The sequence below is a fragment of the Pseudoliparis swirei genome, chromosome 15, assembly GCF_029220125.1.
Source record: "Pseudoliparis swirei isolate HS2019 ecotype Mariana Trench chromosome 15, NWPU_hadal_v1, whole genome shotgun sequence".
Classification (NCBI taxonomy): Eukaryota; Metazoa; Chordata; class Actinopteri; order Perciformes; family Liparidae; genus Pseudoliparis; species Pseudoliparis swirei.
Window position 1 is genome coordinate 19,260,070 of NC_079402.1, and position 19,549 is coordinate 19,279,618.

Consider the following 19,549-nt stretch of genomic DNA (forward strand, 5'->3'; position numbering starts at 1 on the left):
GTGTGCAGCACTTTTGCTCTGGCTTGTATATATTTATGATGCTGTACGAGACCTTGTATGCTTGACACGATAATAAAACCATCGTGCAAACATACCTACACTTTGCAGCGATGAGTAGACTCATAACAAATAAGTGTGAGAAAGGTCAAACTTAATCTAAAGAACAACAACAACAAATGACCAGTTCTCTAAATCAGTTTTTAAAATGTCTAAACTAGTGATTTCTCAGTTTTATTAAGCAGAGAAGAAGTGTCCGTATTTATATATAAAATTGTTGAGCAGGCTAACGCTGAAAATGAGCTTTTATGAATGAGTGAGCTTCTTACTTTATTGAAGAAGTCGTAGCACGCATCCCTTTTTTTGTTTATTTCTCACATGTTTTCATTTCTGTCAATCCACATATTAACAATCAAATCAAATGTTTACCCCTAAATATTGAAAAACAACATGAAATTAAGACTATTCTTCACTTTGTTTCACTCGTGATTATGATGTGTATTTAACACAATTTGAGGTTACATGCTAATACTTTTATGTTAATAAGCTTGATGCAGAAGAGAAATTGAATTCATATGAACTGGAAGAGTGTGGCTTGTTTGAATTTGTCTGCAAACCGCGTAGTTTATAGGTACCATCGTTTCCATATTGTACCAAGTGACTGTGTCATCTTGCACCGTTAGTGATAAGTTCAGGAGGGGACTAATCTGTATTTTAATTTACATATTACATTTTTAGATATACTAATAAGCTACTTGAGGGGAAGAGGTTTCTGAGTTTTTATATTAACTTCACGTCATGACTCGTCGGAACCATGTTTAGTTAATTTTTCACATGTGTAAAAACTGAAACTGGATCATCAGCATGTTTTTGATTTTCATCTCAGAAACCTGCCACTGGAGGGCAGCCAATCATCAGTGCAGCCGCCCTCTGCCTTTTGTAATTTCTTGTAAAAATCTGTGTTTTTATGCAGTTTACAGGGTTTGTACGGTCATGGAAAACCTGGAAAAGTCATGGAATTTTAAAATGGTCATTTCCAGACCTGGAAAAGTCATGGGAAAAAACTGAAATCATAAAAGTTTTGGAAAAGTCATGGAAAAAAACTAAAATCATAAGTTTTGGAAAAGTCATGGAAATGTTGGTATATTCACATGTTCATTTACGCCGAGTTTGAAATAATTAATATAAACAGATGGATTTGCACATAAAGAAAAAACATTTCTATAAGTGTTTAAAGGAATAAACATGAATATAAATGTTTATTCTTTTAATCAAACTATTGTCTCATTCAGTTGTTTCATTTAAGGTAAACTGTATGCTTTGGAATTCTCATTTTTTGAATACAAAATTCTCTAAATTGTTCATGTTTATACCGAGATTTCAGTTTGGTCGTGGAAATTTGGTTTGAAGTCCTGGAAAGTCCTGGAAATCCATCAGTCAACATGTGTAAGAACCCTGTCTGTCTGTCTGTCACAGTTCACAAAGCCCAAGCCTGTAAACTGAGCCTGGTTTTAAATAATCTGCATCTCAGACTAGCTTAGTCCTCTTCAGAATTATTGTCTGTTGCATATTTGTTAATTAAAGTTAGCTTTTTTTAGGATCAGCGCTCGTTGTGCATTAGTTATATCAAGCTTCTGTTGTTTAAAACTCCCGTGTGTTCGTCTTGTGTGAAGGCAACATTCCTGCGCTTTAGTTGTCTTAAAGGCATCTCCTTACTGACTTAATGCTCTATGCCACAAGCATGTGACTGAATTATTAACTGAGAATTTAAGAAATATTTCACTGAGGTTTTTAATGGACATTTTTTTGCACAAGCAAAATATAGTTCTTATAAAGAATCCTCAAAACCTAACATGTGCATTGAAATACAAGAGATCAAATCCAATGTTCTTGTTGTCTTCACACAAATAACATCATGGCATTAAATGAGATGGATACACATGTGGCACATGTGTGATGAATATTCATTAGGAACCTGCCATGTGTAAATGGTTTTATAATAAATCTCAGCAGTGACAGAAAAAGCCATCATCATCCTCATCACCCTGGGGATGCAGGCATTTGGCTTTTTGGTGCGTGGAGATTGAGAGTGACGCAGCGTGGTGTTTTAATGACATGGAAACATCTGAATACCATAACAACAAATTTAAAAAAAACATTATTTTAGATGTTTTTCCTGCGCTAAACTTCACTGTTTTAGTTCTCACTCGCCACGCTTACATTGTTTTCCACCAACAAAAAACACTTCACATATATAGAGGACATATTTAACAGCTTAACCCTCCTGTTACTTCACATTTACTAACATATTTAACCCTCGGGGTCAATTTGACCCCAGCAATTAAAACCTCCAGAAAATTATTAGAGTTAATATTGTTTCCCAAGTTTAAGTGTGAGGTACTTTATGTTTGTTTGTTGACTACCTAAATAGCCCTTTAAATATATAAAAAAGTTGATATTTCTTATATGTTTGACAGTGAAAAACAGCCTGGGGTCAAATTGACCCGAAAGAACACCGACGTTAAACATCGAATGGGGTCAAATTGACCCTAAAGGTACCAGGAGGGTTAAGAGAAGTCGGATACATGATGATGCTGCTTAATGTCGACTGGATGTGTACGGCAACTGTTCGCTAACAAGTATGCCATATCAACGTCACGCTAATATGTCACTGATGTGTTTAGTTAGTTCTTGCAGTCTCCAAGTTTACCAACATTTTAGTTTTTACCTTCGCATTGAAAATGCGGAAGGTTATGTTTTGATCGCCGTGTATTTGTATGCGTGCGTGCGTGTTATTCGCATAACTCAAAAAGTATTAAACCGAATCGCATGACATTTGGTTGGATGATTGGTTATTATCCGGGGACCATTTGATTAGATTTTGGGAGCGATCGGGTCAAAGGTCAACGTCAAATTCATGAAAAGGTCAAAATCTTATTTTTACCATAGCGCTGTCAATTTTTATCCAATTGGCATGCAACTAATGCCAACATGTTCATAATTCAATACCCAATCTTGTGATATGCGAAGGTATGCGCTCTACCGAGTGCCCGTTCTAGTTTAACAATACTATTATAGTAGTAGCTCTTTCATCAAGCTACATACATGTCATACATGGTTTATTGCATTTTTAAATACAATTTTACAATTCAAGGTTTGAGTCGAGCCGCAGGTCGTCGTTTTTGTTCAGTTGTTATTCAAGAACCAAACATTTTTTCCGCAGATGTAAACTTTGCACCGAGATATTGATTGCGTGATATCTCTAGTGGCTTGTGAAAGGGGACCGGAGTCTCCCAAAGAAAGGCGAGGAAGAAAGTTCTGCACCAGTCGCATCTCAACGGGCATTTCCTGACATTCAGTCGGGCGCCGTTATCGCCGCCGTCGGCCCGTCCGGTCGGCACGGCGCTGCACGTCGAGCCGCCGTGGATTGTTGTGGAGGTGATGAGAAGTTGCTCTGTGTTTACCCAGCAGTGTAGATAAGGCCCTCCTTTTCCCCCTCGAGGGAAGTGACCACAGTCACACACACACAGTCACAATCACAGCCGGGAGGCAGGTGAGATATCCGCCTTTCCGGAGGAAAAATCGACACGTACGGGAAGAATAAAGCAGCGACTCAGCGAGAGGCGACCGCATCTGACCGGCAGGTAGTTTCAGAAGACCCATGAGCGGAGCCGGCGGGGCATCTTGTGACTTATTCTTTATTTTTTCTTCCGCCCAAGAGAAGAGGAAGAGAGTCGTCACAGAGCCAGTGGAGCCGGTGTGTTTTTTTTCTTTTCTTCCACGTCTCCCTCCAGCGTCGACGGCTTTTCGAACGAGTCGAGAAGACGACTGTAAATAAAAGCCAAGAGAACGAGGCACACAGCCTGGAGGGAAGGAATTATCGGTTTCACTCTTGAGTGTCTTGAAACGCAGCGAGTGGGGTTTGTGGACTCTATTCTTGAGACGGATGACACACACACACACAGAACAATTTTATTTATTTTTTTACGACTGCGCTGGAGGAAAGCCGGTATGGATGTTGGTTTCTCGATGCGCTCGGAGGCAGCGGGAGCCATGAGGACGGCGCTGATCTCCGCCGAGAACTTACAGCTCACTCTGAAGACCGGCCTCAGTCAGGAGGAGCAGGCCCTCACACACACCGGCAGGAGCCCCACGGAGACGCACAAAGCCGGGTACTGTTGTGAATCACCCGCAGCACTCTGATGGGTCTTTTGTTTTCACCCCTTTGACCTCATAGTTCGGGTTGTTTCATTATGTCGCTCAGCCTGTCTTTTAAAAAGAAAACCTTAATAAAAGTCTCTTTAGTACTTTACATATAGAGATATCAAAATCATGTTTCAGAAGGATTTCAATTGTTGTTCATCACAATGTTGGGAAATTCATTGTATTTGTTTTCTTTGATGATATTTTGTATAAACATCACGACATGAAACGCAGCTTTTTGTTTTGAGCAAAATGCTAACGGAAGCATGCTGACATTTGTTAACCGTTTGCTAATTAGCACAACAACAACAAAAATAAGTACAGCTGACGCTGATTGGGATGTCATTAGTTTTGCAGCTACCTGGTCATCAACCAAAGTGTGTTCACCGGATTGTGGCACCAAAAAGGCCCAACGTTATCGGGATGCATCCTCTGAAAACTACACGTCTCTACAAAGTTACCCGCCAATCAATTCAACCGTTGCTGAGATTTTTCACTCTGGAGCCAAGTGGCTAAAATCCGTTTCCAAAACATTTAATTTCCAGAACGTGTGTGCAGCCGTCACACTTTCTCTTCGGCCTCTTGTGAGGGACGACGTCGCCGCTCTTCGATTGGGTGCATTGTCAGTGTTTGGTCTCCAGCAGCGTACGTGACCCTGTAATCTGGGGAGCTGACGCAGATGTTGTGTACACGGAGCGTTCACACCGCCTTCGGTCTGATTAGTGGGGTCCGCCTGTGCTCTGTGTGTCCGCTCACGTTGTAAGTTACACCGTTTTCTGTCCTCAGGAATGAAGACCTTAAAGAGATGTTGGAGAGCAACAAGGAGTCGCTCAAACTGGAGGCCATGAAGCGGGTGGTTGGGGTGAGTGCATCGTGGGAAATCACACACATTCTTATTAAACGCATCATTGTACCAGTTTGTGTGTGGGAGTGTGTTTGTGTGTGTCTCTCAGCTGTTTAGTTTGGAAACAGTGACAAAGACGGCTGGATGAAATTGTTTTGTCGTTCGATTTGTTTTCAGCTGATTGCCAAAGGGAAAAATGCATCCGAGCTGTTTCCCGCTGTTGTGAAGAACGTGGCCAGTAAAAACATCGAGGTATGACAACATCAAGAAATGTATCGCAGAAAAAACCGTCATTAATGTTGTCATCTTCAGCCCAGCTGGTTGTTTTGATTCATTCAATGCTCGTGGGACGCAGCGCGCGTGTCCTGACATTACAAAGGGCACTTCCTCTTCCAGAGCAATAGTAACTTCAAAAGCTTGATCTTGATTTAGATTGTGCTTATTTTCCTTTTTGTACAAAGTTAAACAGACAAACATAACATAATATATATATTTTTGGTTTCTTCAAATAAACACAAGAGCTGCCCAATAAGAGCTCAAACCTAAAACCTAAAACCCAAGAGCTGCCCAATAAGAGCTCAAACCTAAAACCTTTTCCCCCCTGTTGTTGAATAATATATTTTCTACATATTTATATCCAAAATAGAAAAAAATTAGAGGGGGGGGGGCAACTTTAAACTGATTTTTTTTTTTCCGTCATATGACCATTTTTGAATTAAAAAGGAGCAAGGTGGACTAAAAACTTAAATATCATCAGTTTAAAGTCACAAATTAGGTTAGGCTAATAAAGCAACAACTACCTGTGTCCCCTTTTCAGGTAAAAGGAAATAAGAATAAATTGTGATAGAAATTTCTCTTTTTTTGTTGCTGGCAGAAAAATCACAATAATGACAAGACTACATACAGAAAAAATTATATTTTTTTCTGTATTAGTCTAGACTCTAGAGACAAGCAATGTCTTTTTTTATAGTCTCCCACTATTTCCCCACACATCTTTGAGTACCAAGTATGTTACTTGGGTCAACGTAAAAGGCTTTGTGTCAAAATATCAGTTAAAATGTGTCTCACGAGGTAATATTGGAAACTAGTGATGACACAAGTAACATAACAATGACAGTAACAGTGACTCTTGTTGCGATCATATCGGCTCCACAGATCTACCCGGCTGGGACCGGGTAACTTTTTCTTTAGGTTTGACTTATTTGTTTAACATAAAAACAAAAGTACATGGTCTTTCCAGTCAACAGGAGCACAACTAGTCGTATTACAAATCACACGTATCTCCAGCAGCAGCACAACGCTACTGTAAAGAAAACTGTCTCTATGTAAAACACGCCACTGAATCATGGCCAGACTTTGTGCTCCAGCGAATGACCAAAGCACTAAGCAGCCGCTCAAGAGGGGTTCCCATGCCCAGAGCCGGTGGATATTGATTAGCAGCGGCAGAATAATCAGGTGGCGTGGGGGGGGCCTGGAACCCGGCGCTGGTGTGCAAGGCATGCAGCCCAAGCAACCCATGGCGGGCGGGTCTGGTGGGGGGGGGTGAAGCAGGTGGGTGGATGTAATTGGCAGCAGTGAGCCCACAGTCACGTCTCCTCTCTCCCACCTCGTATACACCAGCTGCTGAGGTAGTGCCAGTTTTCTCTCTCTCTCTCTCTCTCTATCTGTCTCTCTGTCTCTCTGTCTCTCTCTCTCTCTCTGTCTCTCTCTCTGTCTCTCTCTATCTGTCTCTCTATCTGTCTCTGTCTATCTGTCTCTCTGTCTCTCTCTCTATCTATGTGTCTCTCTGTCTCTCTGTCTCTCTGTCTCTCTCTATCTGTCTCTCTCTGTCTCTCTCTCTCTCTCTCTCTCTCTCTGTCTCTCTTTCTATCTGTCTCTCTCTCTCTCTCTCTGTCTATCTCTCTCTGTGTCTCTCTGTCTCTCTCTCTCTATCTGTCTCTATCTGTCTCTCTATCTGTCTGTCTCTCTCTCTCTATCTGTCTCTCTCTCTATCTGTCTCTCTGTGTCTCTCTGTCTCTCTCTTTGTCTCTCTATCTGTCTCTCTGTCTCTCTATCTGTCTCTCTCTCTATATCTCAATCTCTCTCTCTGCTCCTTCTACACTTTACTCACCTTTTTTAGTACGTCCCTCTAAAAGATGGCCTCTCCCCTCGTTCCCACCTTGTTCTCGTCTCTCACTGTCGCCGCGAGCAGCCATCGACCCCCCGCTCATTAGCAAACGGCACAAGAGGCATGCGGGTTATTGACAGAATAAAGCGTGATTTAATGCCGCCGCGCTTTATTTTCTTTAATCACGGCTGCGCGTCATTTTAACAACACACACGGTACACGATATGATGCGTGTTGAATGCATCTGAAAGTGACAAGAAGAGAGAAATATGCAATAGATAACGTCTCTTTTGCTGCCGGGCAAAGTTGCAGGGCCCTTAATCGCCTGCTTCAAACTGAAATCAGTCGGGGGTGCTTTGTGGTCAAATAAACCAGATCCTGGAGGTGCCTCCCTTTTTTTATCGTGAGTAATGCCGTTAATTCCAGCGGTAATGAGCAGAACGATGATGGAGAACGTTGGTGCGCTGCTGCAGGTCAATACTCGCTGCATTAGAAAGCATGGCGCTGATTACCAACTAAACTCTTGGTGATTGCACCTGAGATGTGACCTTAACCCTGACCTCCACCTTAAATCCGCTCCACAATGAACTTAGAAATAGTTCTTGACGTAAATCATCGTTCCTAACGACCACGTTTTTATTACAGTTCCACTATTGATGAGGCCGCGGTCCCAGAGGCTCAATTTCGCTCCGTTAGTTCTGCCTTTTTTTGTTTCTTTTCCCCCGTTAATTGCCGATGTGAATCGGCAGATGGGCAAATATCCGGTCTCCAGTTGTCGCCGTGTCAAACGAATATTATCTCGGGCTTTCCTGCGAGGAAAAAATACAGAGCGCGAAGCTAAAAAACGCAGGACGGCGAGGCAAAAAAACCGCCATGGCAGAAAGCAGCATCGCCTCGCTCTGCGCCTGAAACAACACCGGGTCGGCTCTGCAGCTCGGGACGCCCAGACTTTCTTTCTACTCTATTGAAATAATAAACTCTAATTTCCCCGCAGAAGAACTGAACTAAGAGAAGACTCTTCCTGTCGTTTCATTCCGTATTGTTCATTTCAGTCCTCTTTATAGCTGCAGGCTTTGATGTAAAAAAAGACCTTGAACATAAACAGATCTTTTCCGACTATCCCGTAAATAAAAACAGATTAGCACTTCAGTGGCACCTGAATAGCACTTAGTTATGGTATTACTGATGATATTACTGATGGTATTACTTATTGTATTACTTATTGTATTACTTATTGTATTTTTCTAGTTTTGCTTTCTTGAAGAAATGTTACTTTCTTGTTGTTCTGAGTTTGTCCTCGTGGTTGAGGCACTTATGGTAAGCGTCAGCTAAATGACATGTGATGTTATGTAATCATAAACCTGCTGAACTTTTAGAACACAGCTGGTCCCCCCCCCCCCAGTGTTGCTTTACTTCCCCTTACAGCTGCTTCAATTGATTGCTGTTTTGATGCGATTGTCCTCCTCAGCTCAAGAAGCTGGTGTATGTGTACCTGGTGAGGTACGCAGAAGAGCAGCAGGACCTGGCGTTGCTGTCCATCAGCACCTTCCAGCGGGCCCTCAAGGTGACCCATCTCTCTTCATTACACCCAACATGGTCTTTTCTTCTCATCTACACATTTTGTGTTAAATGCTTTGGATACAGGAATCGTTATGAGTAGAAACACTGACACTACTGTGTCTCTGTGTGTGTGTGTGTTTTATTTTCTCCTGTATTTCCACGGCAGGAGCCAAACCAGTTCATCCGGGCCAGCGCACTGAGGGTTCTGTCCAGTATCCGGGTCTCCATCATCGTCCCCGTCATGATGCTGGCCATCAAGGAGGCGGCGGCCGACATGTCCCCGTATGTGAGGAAGACGGCGGCCCACGCCATCCAGAAGCTCTACAGGTAACACGCGGGTCTGACACACACGGCGTTCTGGGTTTTTGAGGCCGCAACGCTTCACCCACTCATTCCTGAGTTAGACCAGTAAGCGTCGGCTCATGTTGACACAATGGGTTTCGCCCTGCAGTTATCTCGCTCTCATCGGCCGAGTGGATCAAAAGAATATGAGCAAAGTAGTAAACCTGAACTTGACTGGCTTGGTTACATATTGACATATTTACAGAGCCGTGTCCATAATCTCACCTTTTTTTACTAAATCGTGCAGCATCTTGTTTTAGTGGGATGCACTATAAGAATGGTTGTTGTCATTATCCATGACACTGCCGATTATTTTCTTGATTCAAACGATTAAAATGGGGAATGGTGACCACTATGAATTTATCAAAAGCAAATTGTTTTTTTTAGTAAACCAATAGTCCAAGAAAATCCCCAAATTTTCACTTTACAATCAGATATCATAAAACAAAAGCAGAAATCACTGCAACAAATAAATGTTTGGACATTTTGCGAAAACATTCAAACGATTTAATCAATCGACTCGTGTCGGGTCTAACCCGGACATGTACACGCCTTTCTATGAAATAGAACCGTACAACACTACACCTGTCAGTTATGATGCAACATGTTAATGAGACCCACATATCCAAAATCTCAATGTATTGGTGCAACCCAAAACCTCTGGCTCCCAACCAGGGGGTCCAAGGGGATCGTCAAAGCTCTCAGGACAATTTATTATTATTTTTTAATGTATAGTTTGCCTATATCTCAGCACAGTGACCACTTCTTTTCACTGCCCTCGATAAATACATAACAGCCGAGATCAGAACATAAAACACAACGTGACACGCGTCCCCTCTGCATCGCGAGCAGAGGGGACGCGATTTAATTTGCGAGTCCATCAAGTGTTCATGTTCTGTGAGTCGTTAACATTCCCCAGTCAGCAGTTTATCGTTCTCTCCCTCGTCTTCAGCCTGGATCCAGACCAGAAAGAGCAGCTGATCGAAGTGATCGAGAAACTCCTGAAAGACAAAAGCACCGTGAGTAAGAGTTCAACTGTGAAGTACAGGCCGACCACCGGAGGGCGCCGCAGTCAAGCGCTTCTCCTCTCGGCGCTCCATCCCACAGCTCATTCAATGCCATGGTTTGTTAACACCCACTTAAACCCACACATCTTCAGATGCTCCTTGTTAAGTGTCCATTTGGTGTGATTTTTTTGCACTGATGCTGGTGTCGACCTAATTTTCTCAAAGGCCAACTTTTTTTTCTTCTTTTTTCTGCACCGTAAATGAGTCTGATTCCCAAATTCTGCGTTTAGGCCCAGTCGGACACAAACAGCCCATTAGAAGTCAGCCGGCGGCCGTTTCAGTCGAGGAGGTCACAGTGAACACTGACGATGTTTAAATGCCAAATTTCAAATATGTAGACGTTGGCGAGGGAATGCAGAGTGCGCCGCCGCGCTTGTACGCACAGTTTGCCACGATTACGTATTCATAGCGTATATATCTGTCATTATGCAAACAACACAAAGCGGCTCAGGCCAAAGAGGGGGGGAGGGGGGGGGGGTTGGAAACCCAAGTACCAGATGCATAGCATATTTAGCCCCAGACGCTAACGAAGACAGATGACACATCTCCCCCTATTGGAGCTCACATTGTGAGGCTGTGGATGGAAAGGAGAGGGAGAGAGGGAGAGAGGGAGAGAGGAGAGAGGGAGGGAGAGGGAGAGAGAGAGGTCTGTGATGAATGGTGAAAAACCCAAACATGGTGGCAAACGATGATTTCTTTCTTCTTTTTTGATGATGCCGGGGCGACGCCTCGTAACATTTAGAAGATGGTCGTTGTTGTTGTTTTATTCTATGTGCTCCTTCAGTGCTGTCGTCATGTAGCTCAACGCAAAGGGGAACATCTCAGATATCACACATAACAAAGGTCAGGCTGCTGGTCTGCACAGGAAGCATTTTTTTATTTTTTATTTATGTCTTCTGTGGGTCTGCAGGGGTTTTGTCAAGTCTGAGAGAATAACTCCTGATGATGTCAACGGGGTTGTTCTCAGCTTGGGCCTGCAGACTGCAAATGTTGAACAGAAAGCAGATGAAAAGACTATTGGCTGGATTATACCTCATGCTGTGAACCTTCGCACAATCCGTCGTCAACATTTTGCATATTCCTACGAAAAACAGCAGATCTCTCTTCATTTTAATACAGATAGTATTGTTTTCCATTATTGGATTTTTTTTCTATTCTATATTTATGTATTTTCTCTTACTAGGTTTATTTATATGCAACAAAACACCAAGGCACACATTCCTTATATTAGGGTATACCTACAAACTTGAAGTGTAAAAACAACAACTTTGAGTCGAGTTTAAACAAAGAATAGCGACACAGCTTTGTAGCACATCCAACCAAAAACACATAGAAATAAGTGAAAAGGATTAAATAATAAAAATTAGCAAATGGACAAAAAAGTGACGAAGGTTTTTGCTGTCTTTGTGCAATTATTTAATTAGTAAAATTGTTCCTTATTTATTTTCTCTGTCAACTAATAGTTCCAGTCTTGATCCAACATTGGGCGGGAGGCCATCTATTACTTTAACACATACAGAGATATTCACACTCGCATCCACACCTAGAGATGTGGAGGTTTATCTGGGGAGCTTTTTGACTCGTCTTTGCAAGAAGAGCAAAGGTGAAAGTAATATAGCTAAAAAAAACTATCTGTACAGGATTCATAGAAGTAATATACAAACAACTATTTACTTTGAAAAGTAAAAGAGGAGTGATGTCCCCCATAGGATAGAATGAAGTCACCCTGTGTGTGTGTGTGTGTGTGTGTGTGTGTGTGTGTGTGTGTGTGTGTGTGTGTGTGTGTGTGTGTGTGTGTGTGTGTGTGTGTGTGTGTGTGTGTGTGTGTGTGTGTGTGTGTGTGTGTGTGTGTGTGTGTGTGTGTGTGTGTGTGTGTGTGTGTGTGTGTGTGTGTGTGTGTGTGGCCATGTTGAGAGCCGTGTGGAGGCAATGGATACGCAAACGGACATTTCCATTTCCTCTTGCGTATTTAAGTATTTGTACACTCAAAAACAACGACACAAGTCTGCATCCCGTGACTGTATTGATCACGACGTTGCCGAGCTTCCGCTGAATGAAAATATGAGTAATATAAATAAATATAAATCATTGGTATTCTGCAAATTATGAAACGTTTTAGTTTTGAATATGTTTCTACAGTACATTAAACATGTGAACCTAACGTCGCTCGCCATCATTCCTAATCATTTTGTCCAGCCGTCTGCGACACTATGAAGAGTCGCAGTGCATTCTGGGTATTCCCAGTAAACTCATGTCTCATCCTCGCTAATCCAGGCATTTCTTGCAGGCACAATCCCCTCACGCTTTGCGGTTGGAGCGCACCACAAACTCGTTTTTGCATCATTCTTGCAATGAATGTTTTTTGAACATGCGATGTCAAACGGAGCCGTAGTCCCGACGTTATTCACGACACCCGAACTTGTCCTGCGACAATAATAAATGCCGTTAAAATGCACCTTACGGCCATCTATCCTGACATCTTTAGCTTTGTAAAACAGTGTTCATGTTAATGAATATTCGAAGCGCAAAGCAGTGACTTCATTTAGGGAAATGCTCGTTAGCTGATGTCGGCGCGCGGAAGAAGGAAACATTTGTCTGTTGTTCCAGTCCGTGTCGCCGGCCGGGCCTCCTGACATTTACCTTTACAGATGTGCCTGTTGGGTTAAATGTCTGTGACACGCGGCGAGCTGCTTAGAAGGCAGCATGGTTTAAAGAGAAAATGGGAAGGCCTGATGACAGAGACAACATAGGAGTGTGTGCAGCTGTTTTACCGTGATGGATCTATTATCCAGCCATTACAAGATAAATGATCGATCCCTCCCACCGCCACTCCCCCCTGCACCTTCTGCAAAATTGAAATGGAGCAGAGAGGAGAGGCGGAGGGGGGCGGTGTAGTATGATCAGGGAAACTAGGTGAGATGCCCATTAATTTAAGAGAAAAAGGAGGGAGGCGGAAGAGAGCGGGAGCGAAGGGAGGATCGGCCGACGCCGCGCCGCGCCATCAATCAAAGAGGCGCACGTTGTCTCTGGCGTGATGACCCAGCACTCTCTGCCTCTCTGGCACCCTAATTAGAATTCATCGCAAAATAGATGCAAGGAAACGGTTTGGGCCCTTCATAATTTTATAGGAAATTTATTGTTATTAGAAGAACCATTTGCTTAGTGTGATTTTTCCATTACCGGCTTGTCACGCAGGGTAGATAATACGGTCGGGGAGCGGGAGGCGGCGTATGAACTCCATAGATTGGGGTGTCAGTTTTGTTGATGGTGCATGTAGTTTACCTTGGAGCTGCGTCTAATGGGGGAAGCTGGTGGGAGAATGCACAAAGCCGCCTTGCAGCAGGAGCCGCATGGAGACGGGGCTGCCTGTAATGGCCTCAGAGGCCTTGGGAGAGTAGGAATACACGCCGCCAGTACATGCTGAAAATATATACAGTATGTATATTCCAAATGACTGCTGAGATATAACCTGAAGAGACCAGCTGTGCTTCAAGCTACTCTGAAGCTACTTTAACAGAGATATGCAGAAGGCATGATTAAGTTTATACTGGGAACACTTTTCATTGGAAATACTTTCTATTGGTCCCGATGAAAACGTTTTATTTTTTGATTGTCCAAGTTAAATAATATTAATACCTCCTTTGTTGGTGGTCTGAGGTTTTGAAGCCTCGAGTTCGGCATTTTTGGCCGTCGCCATCTTCGCTTTTTGCAACCAGTAAACAGAAAAGGCCAGATCTGGAATGCAGAGGAGGGACATAGATATGCCGTATATGTCTCTAATAGAGAGACCTGTCAATCACAAGGTAGTCCCGCCCTAAAGCAGACCCTGCTTTATGGTCTATTTGACTCTTAATGGATCATCATTGACTAAATGAACATCATGCTGTGTTGAAGAAGACTTGAAACTAGAGATTGAAACCATAAACTCATGTTTACAATGTTTACTGAGGGAATAAATCAAGAGAGAAGTCGAATAATTTTAGATAGACTTCTATACAACCAGAGGAATCTCCCCCTGGTGGACAGTAGAGAGAATGCAGGTTGAAGACACTTTCACGTTGGCGTCACTCGACAGAACCAAAGCTTGCCGCCTGGTTTCCCTTCAGAAATCTCAGACGGACGTCTTGAAATGCCGTCGAATAAACAACAGCTCTGCTGAAGTTGGATGTTTGAGTAATATAGTATGCACAAGATCATAAAACTGCCACACTTGATGCCTTAGGTAAAAAATATCTGAGGTGAGAGTTGAATTGTGTGTGTAATATTTTAATCAAAACAATTGAACACAACAGTGTGTCCAGCTTCTCTTCCCTGAAATGAAGTAAACTTGCTCAGCTAATCGATCACAGACAAACAGATGGCTCACCCAATGTGATATCACACAAGTCAGTTTATTTGCTCAACTTGGTTTCTCTCAGATTAATCCAGGTATTTACGGAAACTAAACAGTTTATTTCCCTTAAACATAATTCAACCCGCTGGAGACCAATAGAATAGATCAAATAGACTCATTAGATGCAGCTCTAGTATAGTGTGATGTGTGTACTCATGACACAAACTCTATGTCCTCACATTAATGTTGCTAATGTATGCAGAGACATGCCGATGTACGTAATTGTAAATCTCCATTCAGGTGATACTCACAAATATAATGATGTTCTTAATATTCTCAGGAGCTGACGGGATGTCTCGGCTGTCAGTCGATAAGCACTCGGTTTCAGTTTATTAGGTACGCCCAGCTAAAACTAATGCGGTCTAAAACAACGACGAATCTCCCCTTCATGAATGTTCATTCAACATGTTGATTCACCAGGAGGACGTAGTCACTACATCACAGCACACACAGATGCACTTCTGTTATTTAGCCTGCACTCTTTGATGTAAATGGGTTGGTCATATTAATACGAACACCCCTCACTAAAATGCGACATAATCCAACCGTTAAATCAACGCCTCTCTTAAGTATTAAGGTGGCTTGATGCCAACAGTTTCATTGCTTGAATGTAACTTATCCGTGGGCCACGAGATGAACGTCACACATCAGAGTGAAACTGTCAAATAGAGTTGTTTGATCCTCCGGCGATCCAGTGTCGGTGTGTGAGCGCCACTCGCTTTCGAGATCCAGATTTCTCATAATCTACAGACAGCAGCCGTGCACACACACACACACACACACACACACACACACACACACACACAATCAATGCAGGCTCATGACAATGCTGATGGGTAAATGCACTGGGTCCCCACAGGGCCACTGGGGGCCAGGAGGCTTTAATTGGGAAGACCAGATTCTGCTCCCTCGCTCTTCTTCTTCACCCTCGCCTGCCCATGATAATGGTGTTTGCATATTAATACGCCGCCATGTCACTCACAGACACTGTGTGTGTGTGTGGCCTACATTTTTTTTATATAATTTACAAGAAAAATATGAGAAACATTCATAGACGGATTTCTTTCATCGTGTGAAATAAGTGAGTTAAAACGTAAAGCGCTTCCTTCTAATGATCAACTCACTCCATAGCGGCTGAACTGTGCATATTGTAATCAAAGTGGTAAATTGCTTTTGTGTGTTTTTTTTTTTAAGTGTAGTAATGGTGTTTTTCTTTCCGATGGTTACATCTGTTAACCAGCTTTTTATTTCCCCGGAGTCTTTTATATAACAGATTCTCTTCTTTTTTTTAAGCGATGAAGCATTTGTTCAATTTGTCTCACAAAACGGCTTCACGTCCTTTCAACTCCCGTTAACGCCGCCGTTAATGCCGCAGAGGAATGAATACAAAACGGCGTTGTTTCCTTGCGTGGTTCTCACTCTCTGTTCTTCCTCTTCGTTTCCTCTGCAGCTGGTGGCCGGCAGCGTGGTGGTGGCGTTCGAGGAGGTGTGTCCGGATCGCATCGACCTCATCCACAAGAACTACCGGAAGCTGTGTAACCTGCTGGTGGACGTGGAGGAGTGGGGCCAGGTGGTCATCATCTCCATGCTGACGCGCTACGCCAGGACGCAGTTCACCAGCCCCTGGAAGGAGGTGAGCCCCCCAGTCACCATGGCAACTAAAACCAAAACAAACACAGATCCATGAATATATGGATATTTCACCTCTTATACATTCAAACAAAATCAGGAACATCTCTCCATCAGATCTTAAAGGACAATTCCTGAGATTTATTAATTAAGCAAAACCGATCAATCAGCCTCCCAGTTGTTCTTGCATCACCATGAACAAACAAACACACACACACACAAACACACACACACTGTGGTTTGATTTGACTCAATCACACAAACACACACTGGAACTTAATTCGCCGCTGAAAATAGTGCCCAATAAATGCACTATCCTCCTGTTTGTTGGATGAAACTACAGTGACACATTCTCAAAGGTGTATTCATCCAATGCTGAAAATAGTCCCAGGCTTATTAATTTTGTTGATTTTCCTCCTGTCTGAGTCCCATTTGCTGAAGACTATCGTGTCCAAAATGCAGAACTGGTTTTCCAGAGCCTGGGGGTGGTGTTCAATTTGAGTTTTAGCTCCCAATAACCCGCCGAAATACACGGCGTGACGTATTGTTCTTTCTTCTTCGCTCCAGGGCGCCATGTTCGACGAGGACAACGAGACGGCGTTCTACGAGTCCAACTCCGAGGAGAAGAAAGACCAGACGGAGGCCACGGCCTACGTCATGGATCCAGATCACAGACTGCTGCTCAGGAACACCAAACCGCTACTGCAGAGCAGGAACACGGCTGTGAGTTCACTGGACACACACACACACACACACATACACACACAGTAGTCAAGCCATTAGGAGTGTGTGTGTGTGTGTGTGTGGGCTGCCTTTTAAGCTGTCAAGAGATATAAACATTGATCAAGGGCTCTGCTCGTATCTCAGCACTGTCTCAGAGGTAAAAGCTGCACTAAAACTAGTTTAGTCCCGTATGGATGTATAAACACTTTCAAACTCAGCCCCCTCCCCCCCCTCTCACCCCCTATGTAACAAACATAGTGAGTGCAGATCTCCATCACCAAGGAGCCTCAAGGTCTCTGTCGGTGTGTAGCAGCGGGAAGGAAAAATGCTCCCAAATGAAAGTGTTGATTAAAATGTGACACCCCGACAACCCGATGACGTCGTCCATCTTCATCGACGCCTGAACCTTTTCATCCTGCCTGCAACGATGGACACACGTCGGCCTGCTATTTAAAGCCCCGCTGAAGGATTACCTTCGTAGAGTCACATCATGGGCGCTGTGGTAGAGAAATGCACGTGGAGGGATTTTATTTCGGCTTGGATAGACGGGTGGCAACATTCTGTACCGATGGTGGTGTAATAATAATAATACAATAATAATAACATATAATAATAGGTTACAAAGAGCTGTTCAGAATGTACAAAAACATAAAATCAAGGGAAAGTAGCATGTAAAGTTGAGTAAAAAGCACCAAAAAAATCCCACATGGAGTGGTGAATGGTGAAGCACATTTATTTAAAAGTCACTTTAGTATTTCCATTTTATGAAACTTTACACTTATACATCTCAGAGATTAATATTGTACTTTTTAATCAACTACATTTGTCAGACAGCTTTAGTTTCTTCTCAGATGATGTTTTTCATTCCTTTCTGTCCAGTGAAAACCTGTGTGTATGTGTATATATATGTATGTATGTATAAAATCTGTTGGTGTTGAATGTTTGTGATCAACTGAAGGATGAAGTGTTGAGAAGCTCCTCCTCCTCCTTTATATAAATTAACAATTTAAAAAGCCTCTTGGATCAGCTGGAAGATACAAACACACATTAATGCAGCAGGAATATGAATCCAGAAACATCAGATAAGAGTAAATCACTGATGGGGAGGATTCTACGACACAAGTACTTTTTTTACATTAAGCACATTTTACTGATAAATACTTTCACTGAAGTGAGTGCAGGACCTTTACTGGCAGTGGAGTGTTTATACAGTGTAGCATGAGTACATTTACAGAAGTAAATATAGAATATATGAATACTTTCTCCACCACTGCCTGGAAGCTAAAAAATATTTAAAGGGACTCAAATAATTTCCGACTGTGTGGGTGTGTTTCAGGTGGTGATGTCTGTCGCTCAGCTCTATTGGCATGTGGCTCCTAAGCATGAAGTCAACATCGTCACCAAGTCACTGATTCGACTGCTGAGAAGCCACAGGTAATTAAAAACATTATAAATTATATATATATGTATGTAAATATATAGATACATATATATATATGTAAATATATATATATGTGTGTATATATATATGTAGATATATATATGTAAATGTATATTTGTAAATATATATCTATATATATATGTATGTATATATATATATGTAAATATATATATATGTATGTATATATATATATGTAAATATATATGTCTATGTATGTATGTATATATGTAAATATGTAAATGCTGCCTTCTCCTCCGACATCCGAATGTGTTCCCTCTCCCGTGCGCAGAGAGGTGCAGTACATTGTGCTTCAGAACATCGCCACCATGTCCATCCAGAGGAAGGTGAGTCTGCTCGTGGACAGCAGAGCGACACGTGTGCACCGACGCAGGCTCTCCTCATAACGTGCGTTCTCTCCCAACAGGGGATGTTCGAGCCCTTCTTGAAGAGTTTCTACGTGAGATCTACAGATGCCACGCACATCAAAACGCTGAAGGTGAATACTAGTTTGTTGCATACCGTACCGCGATAAGTGAGAGTCAAAAGGATTTTGAGCCGGCGAAACGAGCGTTAGAAATAACTTCACACCGTGTGTTTGCGCGTTATCTTTTTAAAATCAGTCGGGGGGGGGAAAACAAGCTGCAGGCTAATTCCAGGTTTGTATACAACAGAGAATAAAATGCATGAATTATTATCAACTGTGAAGTTACACAAAGAACTGCTGTTATGAAGCGAGTACAGATTCAAAGCGACACTGAAGTCGCTTTTTAATTCACGTGAAATGTACAAATGTTGGTCCTGTTTTTCACGATAAAACCGAGGCTGACATTTAAGCTTTCTGGAAGCCATGCAGGTAAAGTAACATCAATAAATAAACATCAACAAAATCTCTTTCAAAACAACGTCTCTTGTGTTCAAACAATTAATATTATACTCATCACGTTCAACAATATGCTTTCCCAGAGAGATAACTGACACTCTGCACTCTATTTATTCAGGTGTTCCCCTCATATCCTATATATTTACCAGGCTGCCCAGTAACATTGTACATTATCTTATGCACAGCTCTGGTTTGCATTTGCAACCTGTTCATGTTCATAATCATCACCGGCAGCTCTTTACTTTTAGCATGTGTACATTTGGTTGTTGCACCTTTTTATTGTTTATTTCATTTCATTTCAATATGTCGGCTCTCTTTCTAACTTTGTCCAGCGACGGATGACCAACAGTTTCCCACTGGATG

The 19,549-nt window shown here is 42.4% G+C and overlaps 1 protein-coding gene across 2 annotated transcripts in view; it reads left to right on the forward strand.

The window, feature by feature from the left end:
- The window catches only part of ap3b1a (adaptor related protein complex 3 subunit beta 1a), a 52,284-nt gene that overhangs the window by 1,567 nt on the left and 31,168 nt on the right, over positions 1–19,549 (forward strand). Inside the window, exons 1-11 of one of the 2 annotated variants that reach the window (XM_056432497.1) lie at positions 3,446–4,169; positions 4,987–5,062; positions 5,222–5,296; positions 8,620–8,715; positions 8,878–9,038; positions 10,006–10,072; positions 15,964–16,146; positions 16,710–16,865; positions 18,202–18,299; positions 18,596–18,650; positions 18,731–18,802. In XM_056432497.1, coding sequence (XP_056288472.1) covers positions 4,009–4,169; positions 4,987–5,062; positions 5,222–5,296; positions 8,620–8,715; positions 8,878–9,038; positions 10,006–10,072; positions 15,964–16,146; positions 16,710–16,865; positions 18,202–18,299; positions 18,596–18,650; positions 18,731–18,802 — 1,200 coding nt within the window. In that variant the 5' untranslated portion in view covers positions 3,446–4,008. Of the gene's footprint in view, positions 1–3,445; positions 4,170–4,986; positions 5,063–5,221; positions 5,297–8,619; positions 8,716–8,877; positions 9,039–10,005; positions 10,073–15,963; positions 16,147–16,709; positions 16,866–18,201; positions 18,300–18,595; positions 18,651–18,730; positions 18,803–19,549 lie in introns of those variants that run through there. The other variant, XM_056432498.1, reaches the window with a different exon arrangement.